At 41.9% G+C, this 25,865-nt stretch overlaps 1 protein-coding gene across 3 annotated transcripts in view; it reads left to right on the top strand.

Annotated features, from left to right (window-relative positions):
- B3GLCT (beta 3-glucosyltransferase) overlaps nt 1-25,389 on the top strand; it is a 110,096-nt gene extending 84,707 nt beyond the window's left edge. For 2 of the 3 annotated variants that reach the window (XM_069601614.1, XM_069601615.1), the window contains 5 exons: nt 405-518; nt 3,109-3,208; nt 7,089-7,208; nt 12,912-13,056; nt 23,387-25,389. In XM_069601614.1, the coding sequence (XP_069457715.1) occupies nt 405-518; nt 3,109-3,208; nt 7,089-7,208; nt 12,912-13,056; nt 23,387-23,554 (647 nt within the window). In that variant the 3' untranslated portion in view covers nt 23,555-25,389. The remainder of the gene's footprint in view (nt 1-404; nt 519-3,108; nt 3,209-7,088; nt 7,209-12,911; nt 13,057-23,386) is intronic. The other variant, XR_011259450.1, reaches the window with a different exon arrangement.
- Nucleotides 25,390-25,865: the final 476 nt, after the last annotated feature.

Here is a 25,865-nt window from a genome sequence, read left to right as displayed (position 1 = left end):
AGGCAAGTATATATCTCAGTTAGAACCGCAAGAACTGCACACAATATTCCAGCCCTGAGAAGTAACTGTATCCCCACACCCCTAAAAAACATCTAAAACTCCAGTTGTGAATTTCAAATAAAGCAGTCTGGGGAAAGAGAAAAATCGGTTAAAATTAACTTCTACACAGCAGTCTAATCCGACTAGACAGTGTATCTCTCTGTGGAAGCAGTGTGTTTATCACCAGCAGTGAGGAGGGCCTGTGCTGTTGACGTTTCTCAGGGTAGGAAGGGAGCTCTAACTTGGAACACCTGGAGAAGAACAGGTGCTGGTTCCCTTCCTTTCTGGGAGGTCATCCCGTCACGCTGGGGTTCCAGCTTCTTGGGTGACTGTGTCAGTGATGGTCCCCTCTCTCATTTTTTCAGTCCCCATCGTGAAGCAGACTTGGGCAGGGCAGGCAGGTCACCTCGAATACTACAGTGATTACGCAGACAGCTCCATTCCGACGGTGGATCTGGGGATTCCTAACACAGACAGAGGTGAGTCCTCAGTCCCGACCGATCCTCTTACTCAGAGTGTCCATCCTGTAAATATAGTAGCTTAGGATAAAAACGAAGTGTTTTATAAATACTGTAATTTTTCCCTCGTGTAAGTTTCTTTCCTTCCTCCTCGCATCTTTATCCATGGATGTGGACCGATTCTTGCAGTTTAAGCACTGCTCTTAGTATTAGCAAAGGTTCTAAGTTTTCAGTTGGTCGTATGTAGGTGGTTGACGTACATGACAATTATGCACATGGCAGTCACGGTGGAGTTTGATGACAGGTTTTTTGTGCCTTCATAATTCACTATGGCCGTAATGGGGTGCCTGTGTCTTAGTCACTCACTCATGGCCGACTCTTTGCTACCCCATGGACTGTAGCCCTCCAGGCTCCTCTGTCCCTGGCGTTCTCCAGGCAAGATTACTGGAGTGGGTTGCCATTCCCTTCTCTAGGGGATCTTCCTGACTCAGGGGTCAAACCTAGGTTTCCTGCATTGCAGACGATTCTTTACCATCTGAGCCACCAGGGAAGCCCCCCTTCCAGAGTTAACTTTCCATATTCCCATGCAAAGTGTCTCTTCATTTAATTTTAGCCATTTATTCAGCCAGTATTATCATCCGACTGTGGTGTGCTGGCCCCTTTTAGACACTGAGGGAAACAGGAATGAAGCTGATGGTGTCCATCTTCCAGAAGCTTATGGTCTGTTACGGTCCAGGATGCATTTCGTTTGTGCTTCTGAGTAGCACTTAACCACATTCTACATGGGACATATGTAATATAAGCTCATATATGTATATATAATATATAAGTCAATTGTTGAAGTACACCTGCTTTTCTCTTCCGATTGCAGGCTTTCTAGTTCAAAACAATTTTATTTCAAAAAATTGGAAGTATAAATTTGGCCACCTCACCTTCAGATGCTCTTTATTTATCTTAATCTTTATCCATTGTTCCTACCACATTTTTCTTTAGTTTTCTGGTTCCCCCCAAACCTTTTTATGAAAAAAAGAGTAGTAAGTTGATGATCTTGTTCTATAGAGTAATTTATCTTGATTATTTTATGATACTGTCACTCATAATGTCTTGATTGATAAAGTACAGAGTAGAATCAGACACTCCATCCTATAGTTTTGATTATTCTGACAAGATTAGTATATATATCACTAAGTCTGTCTGTTGCTGTCTGTTTTGGAAAAATGATTTCAAATTGAATTTTCTTTTTTTGTTTATCTTGCTTTTTAGACTCTAAATTGACTCTAATACTCATATATTGATGCATTCTTGATTTGTTTTATTTTCAGTCTGACCTTATTATTGCTTATATTTATATTCTACCTTATCCAAAAGGAATTTTGAGATGGCTTTCAAAATATATACCATAATGTACTAAAATGTATTATGGTAACCATACTATAATGGTTAAAAATACATAAAGTGATCAAGAATAAGAAAAGTAAAGGTTAATTGAGTGCTTTCTTCTCTACTGTGTCACTTAATACTTTCTTGAATTGAGGGGTTTATTCTTATTTATTGACTTGCATTCTCTTCCCAAGCATTTAATGCTGTCCTGGCCTCAGCATTTTCCATTAAAGGTTTGCTATCTGTTGGCCTCTAAGGGACTGTGCCTCTGATAGCACTGTATCTTTAGTGTACATCCTAGAACTGGCCACCATGTCTGACATATTAGAAACGCAATAGCAAATATTTACAAAATAAATAATTGACAGGATAATATCGTATCTTGTACCATTGTTTCCCTAAGGTTGTGATGCCTGAGGTTCTAATATTTCTTTCAGAATAAGGAAGTCTAAGGAAAGAAGCAAGGCTCCTGTAATTTCTGCAAGATTTAACAAATTTCTTATGTGTCTGGAGTGAACTACAGCGTTTCCTGTACCTGACTTTGTGTAATTCCCCTCACCTCTCTAGGTCTTCAGTCCCTCATGTGTGAAATGAATGACTGATTTCATGATTTTTATCGTTCCCCCTGGTTCACTAAGTCCATGGAAATTAGAAAAGGCTGCTTTTCAAAATTTCAAATTCTTAAGTGCATCAATTCAGTTCAGTTCAGTCGCTCAGTCGTGTCCGGCTCTTTGCGACCCCATGAATCGCAGCACGCCAGGCCTCCCTGTCCATCACCAACTCCCGGAGTTCATGCAGACTCACATCCATTGAGTCGGTGGTGCCATCCAGCCATCTCATCCTCTGTCGTCCCCTTTTCCTCCTGCCCCCAATCCCTCCCAGCATCAGGGTCTTTTCCAGTGAGTTAGCTCTTCGCATGAGGTGGCCAAAGTACTGGAGTTTCAGCTTCAGCATCATTCCCTCCAAAGAAATCCCAGGGCTGATCTCCTTCAGAATGGACTGGTTGGATCTCCTTGCAGTCCAAGGGACTCTCAAGAGTCTTCTCCAACACCACAGTTCAAAAGCATCAATTCTTCAGCACTCAGCTTTCTTCACGGTCCAACTCTCACATCCATACATGACCACAGGAAAAACCATAGCCTTGACTTAAGTGCATACCAGTGTTTAAACTTTGACTCACAATGTTTTAAGGAAAGTAATGCATTGTAAGTTTTCTTCTCACCTTTCCTAGGGCATTGTGGAAAGACATTTGCCATTTTGGAAAGATTTCTAAATCACAGCCATGACAAAATACCTTGGTTGGTCATTGTGGATGATGACACCTTAATAAGGTAAGGGGTCCTCTTGTCCTCAGGTGGCTTTAAATTCTACATGTATTCATAGTCAGAGACTAGGATGGGTACTTCTGCTGCTGGCCAGCATGTAGAAACAGGGACTAGATTTTACCCTCACATCTGAAACACGCCCTCCCAAAGGACACAGTTGCTTAAATGAGTTATTTTTAAAACATGGACAGTAGACAATACAGTATAATATGTATAATAATTCAAACCTAAATAATTCAAAACTAAAATAATTTTAATGTTGAAGTCAAACATCAGTCATAGCACTAAATGTGAGTGGGTTTAACTCACCTAGTAAAAGAATAAACTTTTCAAAGTGCTTCATAAAACACCCCAAATCTATGCTTTATACGAGAGACACATAAACATAGTCACTCAAAAAGTCTAATGATAAAGGGATGGGTAAGGTTTGCCAAGCCAGTGGGAGCAATAAAAATAAAAAATTCAATTCCCAACTCAAGCTAGGAAAAGAATCACAAAGTCAACCCAGATAAACAAGGAAGAAAATAATAATAAAGATACATGCAGAAATAATGAGATAGAGGTCAAAAAAGCAGAGGATCAAACTAAAGAGCCAAAATTTTGGTTCCTTAAAAAAAAAATTAACAAATTGTATCAAGTGATTTCCAGTAGATACCACTACATGGAAAAAGCCAAGTGCATAAGAATGTATTTTGTTTGCTTTCCTGTGTGTAAGAAAGAAGGGGAAATAAAACATACCCATGTGGTCTTAGCTGTTCAGAAACAAAGTGGGCAGATAAACTGGAAATTCGTGAAGTACCTCCCACAGAGGGGTGGGTGGGAGCGTGGGGTAGATGGAGTCAGGGTATGTGGGCCCCTTTTCTATCTCTTTGTTTAGTTTTGACTTTGGGAAGTGTGCTCATATTTTACCTATTGAAAAAATAAAATGAATCTATAAGGACAGGGGAAAAATCAATAAGGATGAGGAGAAAGCTGAAACAAACCAACTGTATTTCAGATGAAAACATAATCACACTGAAGAGAAAATATAAAGCAAATACTGCTGAAGATGGGTTTTAGAGACATACCTGCAGGGGTGGAGGAGTGGGGATGCCAAACAACTCCTGAGATTTCAGTCGGTCTGGTTTTTGTCATGAAGCCACTCTGAAGGCACGTTAAGTAGGTTGTAGGACTGAGTAGATGGCTAAGTGTTAATAGTGTTGGTTGGGAGCCACGGTTCTCACTGTGGAAGGACATGGGATGGGCCAGGTCAAGCTGATAGGCTTGGAAGACTGGAAGTAGAGAAATCTCCCAAGAATTCATAATTTCTATTAGACTCATTTTTTTAACTCATGTATGTATCTGTGTGCACACATATCTTTCTAGTTCTTTACACCAAAGAAGACCAGATGCAAAGATCTCCAGTAGCACTGAGCAACTAATGAACAGAAGTAATACTGCAACTTTCCTACTAAAAGGAACCAGGCCTTCTCAGAGAAATAGCTGATTTTAAGGTTGGGGCAAGGAAGATATAGGAAGACATTTTAACTTTTTTTCCTTATGCCAGAGAGTTAGGAAGTGCTTAGGAAAAAAGAAAGAAAAATGCATGTTAAGAGGACACAGGAGCAAGCTTGAAGAGGTTCCCTTTGGTGGAATCTGGGACAAGAGCATCAGTGTCATTGAGGATGATAATGGATTATGAACAATGACAATTCGGAAGCAGTGAATTCGTGCTTGTAATAAAAAAGTAATGAGGCAGATCCAGCTCAATAACAAAATACCAAATAATAAAATAATTTATGTTAAACAATAGACATTTATTTCTCATTTTGGAGGCTGGGAAGTCCAAGATCCCAGCGAGGGGGGTTTCTAAGGCTCTTCTCTTGGTTTGAGGGTGGCCGCTGGTCTGGTGTGCTCGCGGGACCTCTTCTTTGTCTGCCATGGAGAGTGTTCCCTGGTGTCTCCTCTCATGTGGCCACGGGTTCTGTCGCACCCAAGTCCTACCCTGGTGACTTCACTGAATCTCCTTCTAGGCCCTGATAGCTTATGGGTAACCGTGTCAGATTTCGTGATCTCCGAAGATGATTTAACTTCGGGATCAGGGACCAGGCTTGATCACTCAAGAGCTTTCGTGCAGCAGAGTTTTATTAAAGTATAGATGGGGACAGAGAAAGCTTCTGACATAGATATCAGAAAGGGGATGGAGAGCGCCGCCACCCCCCCCATAGCCTAAGCAAGGGAGTTAAATACTTTTAAAATTAGTTATTACTATAAATCGAAAGAATGTCTCAAGGTTGTAAACATCTTACTAGACCCACTCCCTTAATTTACATTTTAAGGTAACAGGATTAGCCAGAAGGTTTTAGAAAGGAGAGCCTGTCCTCAAGCAGGATACACTGTTGTTATATGGTCCTTAGTACAGAGTTTAAACTGAGTTGTTTGTTGTGTAATCATCAGTTCTGGGCTTAAAGGAAACATTTTATGTGACTGAGACTAAGGAATGTAGAGGAAAGAAAAAAGATGTTTGTCCTTTGCTCCTCCTTGAGAATTCCAGAGCCCTCCGCTTCAAGAGCCCCAGACCCCTTTCTCCTCCTTGGGGGCTCCAGACTTATCAACCTGCCTAGGAATTGACTCTCTCAGCCCCGTCTCCAAATAAAGTCACGTCGGGGGTTAAGGCTTCAGCATATGAATATTGTGTGTGGGACACAGTTCAGTCCACAGCAGGCAGGTTCCAGCTAGCAGGGAGCGAGGAGTTCTGACTGGTTGATGGAGCTGGAAAAGTCATCTCTCAGAGTAGAGACTGATTCAGGCAAGAAACTGACGGATGCCAAACTAGGGATAAGTTTTGATGAGGACCAGGATACTTGCTAGGGTTAAAGTGTCTGCCGGAGACTCTGAGAAACAGCAAAGGCCAAATAGCAAGTGTCCAGGCGAGACCCCAGGCAGCACCGTGTGATCAAAACAGACAATTCCAGTGGAGGACAGGCGGACGCCGCAGGCCAGACGGCATGCCTTCTTTATCCCTGCAGCCCCTGAGAATGCAAAACCTTGCCTTTGTTACATTGGAACATCAGACAAACCCAAGATGAGGACCAGTCTGTTAAAAGTGGGGTGGGCATTTACTTTTAAAAAATACCAGTGTCATGAAAGATTAAAAAATACCAGTGTCATGAAAGATTAAAAAAACCGAGGAACCGTTAAAGGAGATGAAACTGAGAACAAAGTGAATGATAAATGCATTTTTCTGAGCAGCTCATGGATATTCCCACAGCCCTGTGGAAGCTGTCACTGTTGACACACAACAAGGAGGCATAGGGGCTGGAGGTATAAACAGACAGATACAAAAAGCCACGGGTTAGGGAAGCCTCCCTAGAGGAGGCCGTAAGTACAACGCAGTGGTGTGCCACAATCCGAAGGCCCCCTGGAAAGCTTTGCTGCCCAAATTCCCTTCCCACCTTGCCTTCACCTGCCTGCCAAGGACTCATCTGTACTTCACAGGTTCCTTTTTGAGCCAGCAAATATTGTAACAGATACCAGGGAGGTCTGAAAAGGTACACTGATGAGGTCATTCAGTGGGGAGCAGGCCACTGGCCACCCTCATTCCTCACCCGGCCACCCTGCCCATCCACACAAGGCGGCCACTGCTGGTCGGGGCTTGTGAAAACTGGGGAGGAGACCCTTGTTTCTCAGTTTCTCTCCTGTTTCCAGTGATGTACAGTGTACATCAAGTTTTTTTCGTTTTTCTTTTTAAAAAATCTTTCTTCTGTAAGTCTCCTGAATTTCATCCCTGTGACTGAGAGAGAGTATTGCAGAGTATAACCAGTGGGGTGTAAGAGCTGTAAAATATGTATTCTGCAGACACAGTTGAATTAAGGAACTGTTGCTTCTGTTCCCTTGGGAATCTTAGCATCTCCAGACTCCGGCACCTGCTGAGCTGCTACGACGCCCGTGAACCTGTGTTTCTGGGAGAGCGTTACGGCTACGGGCTGGGCACCGGTGGCTACAGCTACGTTACGGGAGGAGGAGGGTAACTATAAGCTTGGCTTTCTGGAAATTGCACTTCTGTTTCCGGGATGCAGGGGTGGGTCTGTGCCACAGGCTCTAGGCTGATACCTAAGTGCTCTGTAAATGTGGGGAGCTGTTACTATGATAGGAACGTGAACATTAAAAAGAACCCGCAGTGAAGAACATTTTATTCCTTGAAGAAATTTTATATATATATATATGTATGTATATATATAAATATATAGATTGTGTGTGTATGTATGTATATATATATATATATATATCTCAATGTCAGGGAAGTTGGTGGAAATGTGCCTGTAGTAGTGATTGCTTCTAGGCAGCCAGTTAGTTTTGATCATCTGTTTGAATGAAAAAAAAAATTGGGGGTATAGATTTTCATTTCAGAAAATAATTCATTAGACTTCTTAATTATCCAGTGCTTATTGATTGTATTTGGGGAAAAGAGTAGTTACCGAAGTTTAGATTTAAACAATTATGTGATATTTGTGTGAGATTTATGGGTTTTATATATAGTTAAGAATCAGTGCTTTTAAGTAAGCTCCTGCCTAATCTCTTATGGGGAGAGATTTTGATGTGATTCGTGTAGGTGAATCAGTCAAGCAGTTAGTTCTGTTGTTTCTATAGTATTTGCTGCTAGGTGTTTAGGGAAAATCTTATCACTGTAGTGATTTACACGTATTCAGCAGGTTTTGTTGAGTATCCACTATGTGGTGGGCAACATTCACTGCATTGTAGATTTCTGAACCCTCGGACTTTTTTGCAGTCCCCTAGGTTAGAACCGGGCCTACGACTACAGGGTGGTCTTCCAGGGGTTCCTGTTTTGGTCTGGTCTGGTCAGTGGTGACTGCAGCATGGTTGTGGAGGTGGCCATTCCTAGTGATAACCAGGCCTGGGCAAGTACTGATCTTTTGTTGATCTACCTGAGGCCATTAGCAGTAGGAAGTAGGGGTCCACAGGGGCCTCGGAGAAGACACTAGAAGATGATCGCTCAGATTTCACCAGACTCACACTGACCTGGATCGGGCCTCACTTTTAACCACCTCTTGTTGGCCTAACCCCCAGCCCCCACGTGCTCAAGACCTGGCCTTGGGGCTACGTCTCTAACCTGTCTTTCCTCCTGCCTTCCCACCCCTAGACCCTCTCGCCCGGGCAAGGCTCTTCCCTGGAAGCTGGCTCATCTAGGCTTCCACTCACTCATCTCTTCAGCAGTTCCTTAGGTTAGTGTGATTTGTATCTTATTTGGGTTTTTCTTTGCGGGACCAAGGGAGTGGAAGTCTTTCGCGCCCTTGTACAGCCCCTCGTTTCCATTGGGATAAAGTCCAGTTTCCTCACTGGGGCTCACCAGGCCTGCCTCTGTCTTGGCAGATGCTGTTCTATTGTCTTAGCCACGCTTATCTGCACCCTCATTCTGAGAGAATTTGTGCTGAACCTCTTTCAGTTCCTTGGAGGCACTGTCTTTTAACCCTTCCCTCACATACGGCGTCTGCTGGGCTCTGCATAGCACAGTTCCCCACCCCGCCCCCGGCCGCCTTCCGCCTCTCTCAGCTGGCTAATCCTTCTGCTTCTTGTGGACAATGTATCACTCTCAAGCCCTAAGCTAGTCTGGCTCCTGAATCTGGGTTAGATAGCTTCCTCATATACACGAAGCACATTATACCGACCATTATCATTTAATTGCCTATTTACTTTCCTGTTTTCCACCCAAATGATGAATTATTTGAAGGCGGCACCTGCATCTCATTTCTCATTCCATCCTCACTTCCTGTCGTGGAGACTCAGTTTTCAGGGTCCAGGGGACAAATGAATAAGCAGATGCATGAACACTGGTACTGATCTGATCTTTATATGACTAACATGGACCAGTGTAATGTTCTGTTCATAGCAGCACTTCACAAAGATCCAGAAACATTCTTCATGAGATTGTCTCATTTCTGCCTTTGATAAAAGCTGCAGGCATAATAGTTTCTCTGATGTTACAAGAGACTTTTCTGATGATCTAGCTTAAGAACCAACATGCTTATTTTCTAAACAGCAAGTCGGAATCAATCAATGGCTTTTAAAAACCAGTTAATGGATCACAGCCAACATTTAAAAATAATGAAATATAGAACAGAACAGAATAAAATAGATATATTATGTAGCAAATGTTATGTGTATTTTTCAGTTTTACACACATGTACAAAACATAAATGGTTACATATGGACTGTGTTTCTTGTTTCCTCACTGTGGTTTAGGGTCAAGTCAGTTTTTGAAAACCATTGCTATAAATCACCCTCTTAAGCCCCAGTTATCAGGGATAACCCAGGAGTGTGGACTCCAGTGATGTATGTGTGGAAAATGAGACCTTTGCACTATTAGAATCCAGTTGTCTGTTTTCCACTTTGTTGCTTACTCCTGGAAAGTTTGGGTAATTAGAGATAATTAGTTCCATAACTGTTTTCTTAAAAAGTGCTTACATATGTTTGGTATGAAGCTGTGCTCAGGATGTTATTGGTGGTCTGGCTCCTCCTTGGAAGAGGCCTTGGCACTGTTGCCCAGAGAGGCCACCATGACCTGTTCATCTGAGCCCAGCACAGGTCTGGCCTGTTTCTGACGCACTTCTGCAGGTGTCTTGATTTGCAGGTATGCCCTTGGGCAAGTCCCTGACTCCTATTTTAGTTTTCCTTATTTTTAAACTATTTTTAAAATTACTATATTGTATATTAAAGGAAGTCATATTATTAGTCTTATAGCCTTTCAACATCTTTTTTATAATTAACATTTTTTACTTTTATTTTTTTAACTGATGATTTACACAGTGTTGTGCTCATTTCTGCTGTATAGCAAAGTGACTCAGTTATATAGACATTCTTCTCAAATATTCTTTTCCACTATGGTTTATCCCAGGAGATTGGATATGGTTCCTGTGCTCTTCAGCAGGACCTTGTAGTTTATCCATTCTAAATGCAATAGCTTGCATCTATAAGGAGAAGGAAATGGCAGCCCACTCCAGTATTCTTGCTTGGAGAATTCCATGGACAGTGGAGCCTGGTGGGCTGCAGTCCTTGGGGTCGCAAAGAGTCGGACATGAGTGAGTGACTAACACCTACATCTATAACTCTAAGCTCCCACTCCATCCCTCTTTCTCCCCCTTGGTAACCGCAAGTCTCTTTCCTGTGAGTCTGTTTCTGTTTTGTAGACAGATTCACTTGTACCGTATTTTAGATTCCACATAACAAGCGCTATCGCATGGTCGTCTTTCTTTCTGACAACTTCACTTAATGTGATAATCTCTAGTGGCATCCATGTTGCTGCAAGTGGCATTATTTCATTTTGTTTTTAATGACTGAGTAGTATTGCATTGTGTGTGTGTGTGTGTGTGTGTGTGTGTGTGTGTGTGTGAGACATCGTTTTTATCCATTCATCTGTTAGACATTTTAGTTTCCATGTCTTGGCTGCTGTGAATAGTGCTGTGAATACAGGGGTGCCTGTCTCTTTTGAATTACAGTTTTGTCTGAGTGGGATTGTTGGATCATATGGTAATTCTAGTTTTAGTTTTCTGAAGAACCTCTATCCTATTTTCCATAGTGACCACATCAACTTACACTTACCTACAGGGTAAGAGAGTTCCCTGTTCTCCACACCCTCTCCAGCATTTGTTATTTGTAGACTTTTTAATGATGGCCATTTTGACCAGTGTGAGGTGGTGCCTCATTGTAGTTTTAGATTCTCATTTCTGTAATAATTAGCGATGTTGAACATCTTTTCCTGTGCCTATTGGCTATCTGTATGTCTTCTTTGGAGAAATGTCTATTAAGGTCTTCTGCTCAGTGTTTGGGTTGTTTTTCTGTTGAGCTGTATGAGCTATTTGTATATTTTGGAGATTAAGCCCTTGTTGCATCATTTGCAACTATTTTCACCCATTCCGTAGGTTGTTTTTCTTTTATGACTTCCTTTGCCGTACAAAAGCTTGTAAGTTTGATTAGGTCCCATTTGTTTATTTTATTTCTGTTGTCTTGGGAGGCTGACCTAAGAAAAATCATTGTACCATTTATGTTGGAGAAGGTTTTACCTATGCTGTTTTCTAATTTTATGGTATCATGTCTTACATTTAAGTCTTTAAGCCATTTTGAGAGTCACTGATGAATGCTCGATTTTTAAGAGAGGCAGTTCATGGTGAGTTTTCAAACTTGGAGTTCCCTTTTGTATAGTTCATAGCACCATTTTTCTTCTTGTACAGCCGTATTTCCTTGGATCACCTTAAGTAAAGAGCTGCTTTTTCTTCTTGTCGTATTCCATCCAGTCTTGTGACATCTCAGCAAAGGCAGGGAGTCTTCCATGTTGCTGCTTCACCAGCTGTGATCACTGGTGCTGGTTCCACAGTTCTGAACTGAGCCATGCTGAGCGGGAACGGATGTGTTTGCATCAGAGACTGTGCTCAAGGGCTCCATCCTCTTTCCCTCCTTCAGGAAGAGCTTTGCAAAAGTGGCTTATTCTCACTTGTTGGATCATCAGGTCTTTATTGAGGACTTACTGTGAGACCCTCTATTTGATGATGGGAATATATGGATACATAGATAGTTTTGCCATCAGTAAAGTCTTTGCTTAATGGGAATGAACTTGTGAATCATCTTAGTCCTATCAGCTCTTGGGTTATTCATGATACGAAAACATCTAGTACTATTCTAGGACCAGAAGGGAAACTAGAAACTGATCTGTATTTAAAAAGAAGAGAATTAATTGCAGAAACTTGGTACAAGAGTATTGGAAAGGGCCAGAGGACTGAGAGGGAGCTGGTGGCTTTACCCAGAGCTCAGTAACTCCAGGAAGTGCTGCTGTTCCCGAGGCTGGAGGAGCAGAAGGTGCTGGATTCGGAAGTCCGTTGGCACAGGTTGCTGCGGCCACCGCTGCTGTAAGACTAGCAACGCAGCACCCGGGGCGGACCCGGGACTGGCTCGCACTGCTGCTTGGGAACCGTCCCTATAGCTCTACCACCCTGTGCCAGCTCTCCTGGAGCCCTTGGCGCCCGCACCCCCAACACCTGCTGTATAGAGACCAGCTGAGACAGGAGCAGACGGCCTCCTCCGGGGATGTGCCCCTTGTTGTCAGGATGAAGCCGGGATGTAGCTGACCAGGGAGTCTGGAGGGCACTGCAAAGTTTCCAGCTTCCTGCAGCACTAGGGAGAGCGCAGAAAGGCGGGAACAGTGTGAGTCCCACTAGGAGGTGCCTGGCATGTCAGGTCGGGCAGCGTGTCAGCACCAGTGGAGGCAAATCTGTCTCTTTCTCCTACCACCCTTCTCAAAATCACCTTAAGGAGGCTTCTGTGAGCAGGAATCACGTGGACCACGTGTGTTTTTCTGTTAGACTTGATCTCATTGTCAGTTATCACCTGTATGACTTAGGTACCTTGTGTATCTGGGTCCATCTACCTGCTGGGGGAATGTTGGCAGATTTTGTTACTGATCTTATTAAGCATGTGTGAACTTACGAACTCTTCAAATTTTCCAGTGACATACTAGAAAAAGAATACTGCCTATTTATTTGTGTATAAGATACATATGACAAAATACAATTGCTTATTAAATATCTTAAAAGTGATTGTTATGAAACACTACTGATGTTGACATCTTTATGAGAAACGTGGCTCTCAACTCTCTTTCCTCGTTTAGATTACCAGCCGCAAGGACCTAATTGCCTTCTCTGTCTGCTCTGGCTTCCCCCAGAATGGTTTTCAGCAGAGAGGCCATCAGGAGACTTCTCGCCAGCAAGTGTCGCTGCTACAGCAACGATGCTCCAGATGACATGGTCCTAGGGATGTGCTTCAGTGGGTTAGGCATCCCCGTGACACACAGCCCTCTCTTCCACCAGGTGAGAAAAAGAGTTTTATTCCCACCTCAGAGCGGGAGATGGGGATTTTCTTCTCACTTGAAGACCCTACTTTTTTCTCCTCACGTATTCTTCTGGAAACAGTCTTAAGAACTGTGTAGACAGGCTCCAGGCGGGGACATCTTTAACTAGACCTGTTTGTCCAGAGGGTTGATGCTGTACCTGTACAGCATGAAGACGGAACGCAGAAACATATGCAAAATGAAATGGTATTTGACCTGCATCCTTGCATGCGGGACCAGGTAAAAGCTGTTCCTTCCCCCTACCCCCTTTTGTGTTAAAAAAAAATTGATGGCATTTAGAAACTATCAGATGCTATTTAGAAATATCAGGACTGACCCAATATTGTCCTGCTTACCACCGAGTGTTTGCAGTTCTCCACTGGCCTCAGTCTTTATAGCATTGGCTGCCTTTTTATTGGGCTTTCTCCCCTTTGGTTGCTATTAAACTAATTAAATTTCAGTATAGTATCTCAGTAAGCATATATTCTGGGGGCTATAGAAGAGATGAGGTTATGTTCACAAGGGGTGGTTGGCGCTAATAAGGTCACCATCCTGCAATGTGGGGTAAGAAGGAAATCCTATTAGAGTATTTTTATATTTTATGTAAAATTTTACAAAATAACCATAGTTCACACCCATTGTTGGGAAATTCAAAGCTTTTTGAAATTGGAAATATCTAAGTGCGCATGTATTTTAAGTGTGCTCCTTTACATTGAAAATATAGTCTCCATGCTTATTCAGTAACCAGTAGCCACACAGAGACCTGGGCCTGACAGAAATGGCACTGCAGGAGAGCTTGAGCAAGGCACAGAGAGTGCTTAAGTCACCAACAAAGGCAGAGTCCAGTTTTTGCGTTCTCGAGGACTGCAAGGAAGGATAAAAAAAAAAAGAACTTTACAGTAAGAAGTGTCTGAGACACCACCTCCTTGGTACAAGTCGGAAGGTACTTGGCCGTCTTTTAAAACCTTGAGCCTATATGTGGTGTTCTGAGGACTTAGCAAAGCAGGTTATCCTCTCTGACCCCTCTCTCTTGTTCTATCTCATGATGTTTCACTCACAGAGAGGAAGGACAATGAAAACTGTTGGTGTATAAGGGAAATAATTTCTCACTGGTAATATCACAGTCTTGGGACTTCTCAGGTGGCTCAGTGGTAAAGAACCCGATGCAGGAGTGCAGGTTCGATCCCTGGGTAGACCCCCCGGAGGAGGGCTTGGGAGCCCACTCCAGTGTGCTTGCCTGGAGAATCCCATGGACAGAGGAGCCTGCTGGGCTACGGTCCCAGGGGCCACAGAGAGTTGGACACGACTGAGCACACAGCACACATCACAGTCTTAGTTTTTTATAGCAGCTTCTTTAGGGAAGAATTCATTAGTAAATGAAGCGATAAGGAGAAAAGAAAGAGGGAGAATAATCAGTAAGTAAAAGTCCTTTGAAAGTAATTAAAAAAGTGTTGTTTCCCAAACTTTAAAACTCTTGATTTTGCTAATTCACATAATACATTTTAAACCTTTCCAAAGTCATAAAGTGTGCTCAAAACCCATCCTCCCCAACAGGCGCTGCTTTATCTTCCAATTCTTAAGCCTCTTTTAAGAGGGTTTGCTTTGATTTGGACATTACTTTCCATTTGTAATGTTTGAACACTGGAAAGAGTCGGACATGATACATGAGCGACTAATACTTTCACACCAGAGAGTGTATCTGTTCATACTGAGAAAGAGAAAAAAATCTAGGATTCGTAGTGAGTTATAGTGGGTGTGTGGAAACAAGCTGGATTCAAAGTTGCCTGGGCCCCATTCCTTCTCTTTTGAGTCAGGGAAGGTTATTGTGAAATCACAGGTTCAGAACAGAAAAGGAATGTGTAGCTCTCTGTTAAAAACAAAGTGTCTAGAGCATGCGGTTTTCCTGTGGTTACAAAATTATATGCCACTAATGGGTATGACTGTGGTCCGGGTGATAAGATTGCCTATTTTCTGTGATTATGGTTTGTGTGTCTGCCCTCTGATGCCTCAATGAATCAGCCTTGTCTAACTCAATGAAACTAAGCCATGCCCTGTGGGGCCATCCAAGATGGGCGGGTCATGGTGGAGAGGTCTGACAGAATGTGGTCCACTGGAAAAGGGAATGGCAAACCACTTCAGTATGCTTGCCTTGAGAACCCCATGGAGAGTATGAAAAGGCAAAATGATAGGACCCTGAAAGAGGAACTCTCCAGTTCGGTAGGTGCCCAATATGCTACTAGAGATCAGTGGAGAAATAACTCCAGAAAGAATGAAGGGATGGAGCTAAAGCAAAAACAATACCCAGTTGTGGATGTGACTGGTGATAGAAGCAAGGTCTGATGCTGTAAAGAGCAATATTGCTTAGGAACCTGGAATGTCAGGTCCATGAATCAAGGCAAATTGGAAGTAGTCAAACAGGAGATGGCAAGAGTGAACGTTGACATTCTAGGAATAGTGAACTAAAATGGACTGGAATGGGTGAATTTAACTCAGATGACCGTTATATCTACTACTGTGGGCAGGAATCCCTTAGAAGAAATGGAGTAGCCATCATGGTCAACAAAAGAGTCCGAAATGCAGTACCTGGTTGCAATCTCAAAAACGACAGAATGATCTCTGTTCGTTTCCAAGGCAAACCATTTAGTATCACAGTAATCCAAGTCTCTGCCCCAACCAGTAATGCTGAATAAGCTGAAGCTGAATGGTTCTATGAAGACCTACAAGACCTTCTAGAATTAACACCTAAAAAGGATGTCCTTTTCATTATAGGGGACTGGAATGCAAAAGTAGGAAGTCAAGAAACACATAGGGTAACAGGCAAATTTCGCCTTGGAATATGGAATGAAGCAGGGCAAAGCCTAAGAGGTTTGCCAAGAGAACACACTGGATATAGCAAACACCCTCTTCCAAGAACACAAGAGAAGACTCTACACATGGACATCACCAGATGGTCAACACCGAAATCAGATTGATTACGTTCTTTGCAGCCAAAGATGGAGAAGCTCTATACAGTCAGCAAAAACAAGACCAGGACCTGACTGTGGCTCAGATCATGAGTTCCTTATTGCCAAATACAGACTTAAATTGAAGAAAGTAGGGAAAACCACTAGACCATTCAGATATGACCTAAATCAAATCTCTTATGATTATACAGTGGAAGTGAGAAATAGATTTAAGGGACTACATCTGATCAACAGAGTGCCTGATGAACTGTGGATGGAGGCTCGTGACACTATAGGAGACAGGGATCAAGACCATCCCCAAGAAAAAGAAATGCAAAAAAGCAAAATTGCTGTCTGAGGAGGCCTTACAAATAGCTGTGAACAGAAGAGAAGCGAAAAGCAAAGGAGAAAAGGAAAGATATAAGCATCTGAATGCAGAGTTCCAAAGAATAGGAAGGAGAGATATAAGAAAGCCTTCCTCAGTGATCAGTGCAAAGAAATAGAGGAAAAGAACAGAATGGGAAAGACTAGAGATCTCTTCAAGAAAATTAGAGATACCAAGGGAACATTTCATGCAAAGATGGGCTCAATAAAGGACAGAAATGGTATGGACCTAACAGAAGCAGAAGATACTAAGAAGAGCTGGCAAGAATACACAGAAGAACTGTACAAAAAAGAGCTTCACGACCAAGATAATCATAATGGTGTGATCACTCACCTAGAGCCAGACATCCTGGAATGTGAAGTCAAGTGGGCCTTAGGAAGCATCACTATGAACAAAGCTAGTGGAGGTGATGGAATTCTAGTTGAGCTATTTCAAATCGTGAAAGATGATGCTGTGAAAGTGCTGCACTCAATATGCCAGCAAATTTGGAAAACTCAGCAGTGGCCACAGGACTGGAAAAGGTCAGTTTTCATTCCAATCCCAAAGAAAGGCAATGCCAAAGAATGCTCAAACTACCGCACAATTGCACTCATCTCACATGCTAGTAAAGTAATGCTCAAAATTCTCCAAGCTAGGCTTTAGCAATACGTGAACTGAATTTCCAGATGTTCAAGCTGGTTTTAGAAAAGGCAGAGGAACCAGAGATCAAATTGCCAACATCTGCTGGATCATCGAAAAAACAAGAGAGTTCCAGAAAAACATCTATTTCTGCTTTATTGACTATGCCAAAGCCTTTGACTGTGTGGATCACAATAAACTGTGGAAAATTCTTCAAGAGATGAGAATACCAGACCACCTGACCTGCCTCTTGAGAAACCTATATGCAGGTCAGGAAGCAACAGTTAGAACTGGACATGGAACAACAGACTGGTTCCAAATAGGAAAAGGAGTACGTCAAGGCTGTATATTGTCACCCTGCTTATTTAACTTATATGCAGAGTACATCATGAGACACGCTGGGCTGGAAGAAGCACAAGCTGGAATCAAGATTGCCGGGAGAAATATCAATCACCTCAGATATGCAGATGACAGCACCCTTATGGCAGAAAGTGAAGAGGAACTAAAAAACCTCTTGATGAAAGTGAGAGGAGAGTGAAAAAGTTGGCTTCAAGCTCAACATTCAGAAAATAAGATCATGGCATCTGGTCCCATCACTTCGTGGGAAATAGATGTGGAAACAGTGGAAACAGTGTCAGACTTTTTTTGGGGGGGCTCCAAAATCACTACAGATGGTGACTGCACCCATGAAATTAAAAGAAGCTTACTCCTTGGAAGAAAAGTTATGACCAACCTAGATAGCATATTCAAAAGCAGAGACATTACTTTGCCGACTAAGGTCCGTCTAGTCAAGGCTATGGTTTTTCCAGTGGTCATGTATGGATGTGAGAGTTGGACTGTGAAGAAGGCTGAGCGCCGAAGAATTGATGCTTTTGAACTGTGGTGTTAGAGAAGACTCTTGAGAGTCCCTTGGACTGCAAGGAGTTCCAACCAGTCCATTCTAAAGGAGTTCAGCCCTGGGTGTTCTTTGGAAGGAATGATGATGAAGCTGAAAATCCAGTACTTTGGCCACCTCATGCGAAGAGTTGACTCATTGGAAAAGACCCTGATGCTGGGAGGGATTGGGGGCAGGAGGAGAAGGGGACGACAGAGGATGAAATGGCTGGATGGCATCACCGACTGGATGGATGTGAGTTTGAGTGAACTCTGGGATATGGTGGTGGACAGGGAGGCCTGGCGTGCTGCGATTCATGGGGTCGCAGAGAGTTGGACACGATTGAGGGACTGAACTAAACTGACTGATAGTTGATTAGATTAAGTTGCTCAGGCATAGGAATGACTTCTAGAAAATCATGCTAAAAAATGAGAATTAAAACTTGAGGGAGAAAGCAGCCACACGTTCCAGGGAGAAGGAGTCTATGGTATAAGTTCAAGTAAGTTAGTCTTTCATAAAGAGTAGTAAAAGTGAAAAATCCTGGCTCTAACAGTCACTATCTGTTTGACCCTTGACAAGTTTCTTAACCGCTCTATACTGCAGAGACTTCATCTGTAAAATGAGACATAATAGTACCTAACCCAAGAAAGTTGAATGGGTTATTTTATTTAAAGCACTAAAATTAACAGTGCCTGGCAATTGCAGGTGGAGAATGCAATGCATCCCACTCCAGTACTCTTGCCTGGAAAATCCCATGGACGGAGGTGCCTGGTAGGCTACAGTCCATGGGGTTGCGAAGAGTTGGACATGACTGAGAGGCTTCACTTTTACTTTCCACTTTCATGCATTGGAGAAGGAAATGGCAACCCACTCCAGTGTTCTTGCTTGGAGAATCCTAGTGATGGGGGAGCCTGGTGGGCTGCCATCTCTGGAATCACACAGAGTCGGACACGACTGAAGTGACTTAGCAGCAACTTAGCAGCAAAAGTGAACAAATTTGTGAGCTGCTATAACACATTATTTAAAATAGCCAGTTTCCAACCAAATATGGTGAAAGTTGCAAAGAAACATATTCAGGGAGAAATGTAGTCAACAGAAATGGACTCTGAATGGGACCAGGTATTAGATTTGACAGAGAAAGCCTTCAAAGCACCTAATAAAAAAAAATCAAAGAATTAAAGGAAAATATTACAGTAACTCAACGAATAGCAAATCTTAATAGAAAGATAGAAACTTTGATAAAGAACCAGATGAAAACTCTATAGTTGTAAACGCAACAAATGAAATGAGAAATTATCTAAATGAACTTAACAGTAGATTGGAGATGCAGAAGAAACCATCAGTAAGTTTGAAGGCAAATGAATAGAAATTACCTAATCCAGAGAGCAGAACGAGACTAAAGAAAAATGAACGTGTCCTCAAAGTGGTAAAACATAAAGTATACCAACGTGCATTTAATGGGAGTTCTTTTCAAAAAGAGAAGGGAGAAAAAATGGGACAGTTTGCTTTTGTTTTTGTTTTTTTTTAGAAGAAACAACATTTTCTCAAATGTTGTAACGAGAAACAGTCTGTTGATCTGAGGAAATCAACAAGGCCCTTACAGGATAATCAGGAAAAGATTACACATGAACATGTTATAGTTCAGTCGTTGAAAAACAATGACAAAGTGAGAACCTTAATAAAAAAAAACCTAATGAAAATTGAAATTAATGCTGTTGGTGTACATGCGTTCCCAGTGTACACCCGTGGTGGATTCATGTCAGTGTATGGCAAAACCAATACAGTATTGTAAAGTAAAATAAAGTAAAAATAAAAATTTAAAAAAATTAAAAATTAAAAAAAATACCTAAATTAAAATAAATAAATAAATAAATAAGAAAAAAAATGCTATTGGCTAATGTCTCATTAGAAGTAAGAGAGACCTGAGGGCAGAAAGAAAAGGAAGAATTTAACCAACAATTCTGTTATCAGTAAAGCTATCCTTCCAAAATGAAAGTGGAATAAAGACATTACCAGATAAACAAAAAGTGAGAAGAGCTTTTTGCTAGCAGACATTCCCTTCCCTTAAAAAAAAGCTAAAGAAAATCCTTTGGGCTGAGAGAAAATGACACCATGTGGTACCTGGAATATATAAGCGAGTGAGTAAGTACACTGGAAAGACCATATGTACATACCTGCTTGTGTGTATATATACACATGTGTAAAAAATTAAGAAAAATGTGAGCATAAAATATCTGTATGTGTATATACACATATCTTTCCACAAGCACTGGAACAAAGAGAATCACTTTGCAGTACACCTGAAACTAACACAGAGCTGTAAATTAACTATATTTCAACCTAAAAAATGGTATAGAAAACTAAAAAAAAAAAAAAAAAACCACGCAACCAGCTGATCACAAGAGAGCTTGAGTGGCTATAGTAATATTAAAAACAATACATTTTAAGAACAGAAATATTACTAGACAGAAAGTGGGACATTTCATGACAGAAGGTCAAAACATCAAGAGGAAAAACGATTATAATATAACACATGTTTACAGCTAACAGATGTTCACATTACACAAAACAAATGGAATTGAAAGGAGAAACAGACAAGTATTAGCTACTTGACTTGTCACATAAAGAATAATATTCTGACAATAGAATAAACATTCTTTTTCAAATGTATATGTCCATTCTCTAGGATAGACCATAAGGTAAGTAATATTGTTTTGCCGAATATATTTAAAAGGATTGAAAACATACACAGTATACCCCCAGAATAATGGAATGAAATTAGAATCAACAGAAAATGGGGAAATTCCCCCAATATTTGGAAATTAAACAACATGTTTTAAAATAACCCTTGGGTTGAAAAAAGAAATCATAAGGAAAATTAGAAAATGAAAATGAGAACACAGCATATCCTAAAATTTGAGTTCAGCTATAGAGTGATTAGTAGGAAATTTATAGTTTTAAATATGTTGTGCTGTGCTGTGCTTCCCTGGTGGCTCAGACACTAAAGAACCCACGTGCAGTGGAGGAGACCCGGGTTTGATCCCTCGGTCGGGAAGATTCTCTGGAGAAGGACATGGCAAACCCACTCCAATATTCTTGCCTGGAGAATCCTATGACAGAGGAGGCTGGCGGGCTACAGTCCACAGGGTCACCAAGAGTCAGACACGACTGAACGGCTCACACTCTCACTTTCACAAGATAGAGTGTTAGTGGGAAATTGATAGCTTTAAACGTGTTGTGCGGTGTTGTGCTTAGTCGCTCAGTCATGTCCGGCTCTCTGCGATGTTAGAAAGGAACAAAGATATTAAATTACTAGTCTAAGTTTCTACATTGAGAGCAGAATAATATAAAATCGAATCTGAACTACATGGAATAAAAGACATGTTAAAGATCAGAGCACAAATAATGAAATAGGAAACAAAATCAGTTAAACCAAAAATTAGTTCTAATCCGATAAACCTTTAACTAGCTTGACCAACAGAAAACCAGTTGTTTTGTTTTTGCTCCTGTTTGTTGGTTAGTTGCTAAGTTGTACCCAACTTTTTTGTGACCCTGAGGACTGTAGTCTGCCAGGCTTCCTTGTCCATGGGCTTTCCCAGGCAAAAATACAGGAGTGGGTAGCCATTCCCTTCTCCAGGGGATCTTCCCCACCCAGGGATCCATCCTGAGTCTCCTGCTTTGCATAAGAGAGGATGTAAGTTGCCAAACTCAGAAGTGAAAAAGGGGCATTATTATATACCCTACCAAAATTATGCCAACAAATTAGACAGTTTAAATGAAGTGGAGAAATTTCTAGAATCACACTTTTTAAGCAAGTCTATTTCTTAAGAAATAGAAAATGTATTTAAACCTTTATACATTGATGAAATTGAATTCGAGAAGTGGCAAGAATGTTTCCCAACTCAGTTTATGATGCCACAGATGTACGCTGTATTCCCAGGAGCAAGCACTGAGAAGATCACTTAAAAAATAGCTAAAAAATTAACAAAGGGATTAAAATGGGATATCAGAAAAGTAAACCACAGGCCAGCGTTTCTCTTGAATTCATAATAAAATGTCAACCAGCCAAATCTAGCAATGTGTCAAAAGTGTTGCTTGTTTTTCACACTTTAAAATGAACTGTTGGGAAATATAATTACATCTAAAAGGAAAAAATAAATCCATAATACCTTTGCCTCTATTGATGCAGATTCCACAAGTGATTGATTGAATCTCAGGAGTCATCCATGCAGGTGAAGTGTGGGCTTATCAAGCATTCAGTTCAGTTCAGTTCAGTCACTCAGTTGTGTCCGACTCTTTGCAAAATCATTTCTGATAAATGAGGTCACGGAAGAGAACAAGACAAAACCAGAAAAGTAGAGTGCACCCAGAGCAGCATCTGTGATGCTCAGAAGTCTGTACTGCCTCTGATAACCAACCTCTGGGCCCAAATACCAAAGAGAATGGACACGGGCAGAGGGGGCGCTGTGTACAGAGAGAGAGAGAGGGCTTAAATCTGCAGGACGTAAGTTGGGCAAAATGTAAACCTTATCTGTAGAGATGACAGCTCACTGAACAGCGCAACAAGTGGAGGGTAAAACTATTTTAGACGCTTTACAGCTGTGATTTACATCCCATACACAATTCTCACACAGTGATGGTGTGAATGGCAGCTTGAAACATCTTAGCAAATTTCCAGAGTTGGCCCATCACAAACCTGGTTTTATGGCCTGATAGTCATGCCCCCCACACTTCCCTTGAAGGCATTTGCAGCCGTTCCCCACTGCATTTGCAGACCCAGGGCACCACAGGTTTGCCTTGTGTCTCCACTGCTGTTCCTGTTCAGTCACTAAACTGTGTCTCTTTGCGACCCTACGGACTGTAGCACAGTGGGCTTCCTTGTCCCTCATTATCTCCTGGAGTTTGCTCAGACTCACATCCATTGAGTCAAGGATGCCATCCAGCCATCAACCATGTGTCTCTATGGTGTTTCCTTTTCTAGACCTGTCCTTGTCCCTGATGAGATCTGTGTTTCCCTTCTCTGAAAGACATATGCTTGATTCCACGTCAGAACAGCAGATGGGCAACGGGAACCCCCAGAACGCCTTGCCCCACCTTGCCATACACACACCATGTATGGCCAGAGTTTCTTTAGTCCTGGGAAGTAAGTTTTTCTGCCTCTCTGCAGAAGTTTTGATAGTAACTTAAATGACTTGCCAAGGAAACCTTTTCATATTACCATGGTTGATCTCTCTGGGGCATGGCTGTGGAACCTAGGAGCAGAGCGCGGATGTGTTTGGAGCATTGTGCTGGGGGTAAGGAAGTAATTGGAGATGCAGAAGCAAGGAGCCTAGAGGCAGATTTTCCTGGAAAGGATTCTCCTCTTTGCTGTTAGATTCCCATAACCAACACCAGCTCTGGAAGGGAAGCAGTCGATCCACGTTTCAATGCTATTCTGAAGCAGGACTGTTTCTGGTGAGTGAGAGGGTGCGATTCTCTGTTCTGTCTGCAGGCGCGGCCCGTGGATTACCCTAAGGACTTCCTGTCTCACCAGGTTCCCGTGTCTTTCCACAAGCACTGGAACATTGATCCTGTGAAGGTCTACTTCACGTGGCTGGCGCCCGGTGAGGAGGACCGAGCCAGGGAGCAGAGTCGAAGAGGCCTCAGAGAGGAGCTGTGAGGCACGGGGCCCGCAGGCACGGTCGGAGGCTGAGACTCGCGCTGTCCTGCTGGGCTGCATCTCACAGCTCAGCTGTGCGTGACACACGGCGTCGGAAGCGTCCTGACTGCAGGTGGACGTGTGATGTGGTCATTTGTGAGTTGGGGGCGGGGAAGAAGTCATACGGAAAACAGATTTTTTTTTCTTTTCTGGGGAAAAAAAATCACTTGCGTTGGCATTATGCAGTTCTTGTAATACACAATGATTACTGTGTATTTTTCAAGCTGTGAAACAGCAGCTTTATTTCTGTCACAGAAAAATAAATGGTACCAGAAGTCTCCTTCCTGTCCTCTCTCTTCATTATAACGGACGTGTCAGTTGGGCATGAGGCTGGAGAGACGTGACTGTCTTCATCATTATACATAAAATAAAGAAGAGAAGGTGTGTTGACCTGGATCTTACCATGGGGCCAACTTTTAAACCATACTATTGATGATCGAAATGATTTCCTGGTAACTCAGTGGGAAGACTGCTATATTAAGGATCATTCGTAAAACATCGTGAGAGTCTAGCAAATGAAAAAATCCCCTGGAGTCTGTAATCAGGGTTGTTATGTTTTATCTGTTTTTCTGTTTATGCCTCATAAAAAGAGAATAAGAAGTCTTCTGCGAGACTTTTCTGCTTCTTTAGAGGTTCATCTGTGTTCTGTTTCTCCCCGAAGCCCTATCTTTATGACCTACTTATAACACAAAAGGGTACTGACTGCTGCCAGAAAAATGTTCTCAGTATTTAAAAAACAGCGTTGTATTTTATTCAAGTCACTGAGCTCTGTGTAAAGTCTCAGCAAGTATATTAAATTAATTGTACCTGGTATTTTATTCTTATTGTATATTACGTAATGACTCCAGACTCAGAAAGGACCTCCCCAGTGTCAGGGAGGGCTGCATGGTGATTTGGCAACTTCCCAGGGTTCTCAAGGAATGAAATCTGCAAACAGTATTTTGAAACTGCACTAATTTCCACATCATAGCTTTAATATATAGTAATTTAATACACTATTAATTTTTAAAGCTTATTCTGTATTTAACATTTAATTATATAATTCCATTTTCTAAAGGTATTTGCACAAAATTTGATTTTACTGTGTCTTAAACTAATTTTGACATAGTAAAATACTTTTTTTAAAATAAAATTATTAATTTTGTTTGTAATGTTTTTATATCCAAGCATAGGGTTTCAAAGCTGTGCCACCAAACGTACCCATGTGTGTGTTTTATCGATACATTTTTCTTGCAGCTTATATGGATTTCCAAAACAATGCAGTAGTATTTATCATTTTTCCAAACCAGCCAATACCAAGACTGGTGTGTTTTCAATGATAACTGAACACACTGGATTCGTCTCTCTGAAGGTGGATTTTGTGGTCTGTCCGGGGAATGGATCCAGCAGGATTGGTTGGATGAGAAGCGCCTGAAGGATTTAGACGTCTGGCCGAGCTGCTGCTGCTGACATCAGTACTGTTGTCATAGCTGGGATTCCTGCCGCCGCCGCTGCCATAGGCACCTTTGTGGCTCCTGTAATTGTGTGCCTGGAGGCTGGGCTGCCTGACCCCGTGGAGAAAAGCCTTCAGCTCCTACTCGTGCTGGCCGTTCACACTCAGAGAATAGTGTGTTCCTCTGACAGGACTGAACGTGAGGCATCTCTATGTGAAGGTCCTCGTCAAGCTTTCTGTTACGATGACCAGTGCCTTCTGCTGATACCGGGGCGCCTCCTCTGGTACTTTTAGGTATTCTGTTAATTATGTTTACTTTTTGGGACTGTGTAAGCCTAACAATAAGTAAAAGAACTTTGCCTAAGCTTCTGATTTCGCCAATCGATTTATGAGTCCGAGTGGAGTGGGAGTGGGGGGGGCCATGGGGAAAGGGAAATAATGAAGTCAGAGGAGGAAGTTGGCAGCTGGGGAAACACAGTTTTTAAAAAGAAAACGAAAAACCTATCCTTTTGAGAGAAAACCATGGACGTTGAAGATGTATTTACACATGGTCTATAAAACCATTATCTATTTTATTATATAATGAATTGGAAATATGTTGGAACTGATTCTCAGAGAGTCCGTATCTTAAGGACTAGTTTTGAATCTGAACTTTCCTGGACAGACACTGTCCTTTGCATACTTTCTGTGCCTTTTAAATAGGAATTTACTTCAAATGGCTATTTTAATACAGGGGTATCACTGTCAAGGCGTTGCAGGTGGAGTCACTGGAATGCCATTTTTGCTTTTAAGCCACTTCTGCTGATAGAGCCAAAGCAAGTTGCCTGACTAAATAGGACT

Source organism: Ovis canadensis, chromosome 10, assembly GCF_042477335.2.
Source record: "Ovis canadensis isolate MfBH-ARS-UI-01 breed Bighorn chromosome 10, ARS-UI_OviCan_v2, whole genome shotgun sequence".
In the NCBI taxonomy this organism is placed as follows: Eukaryota; Metazoa; Chordata; class Mammalia; order Artiodactyla; family Bovidae; genus Ovis; species Ovis canadensis.
Note: the sequence above shows the minus strand (reverse complement) of the source record. Positions and strands in the feature narration are given on the sequence as shown.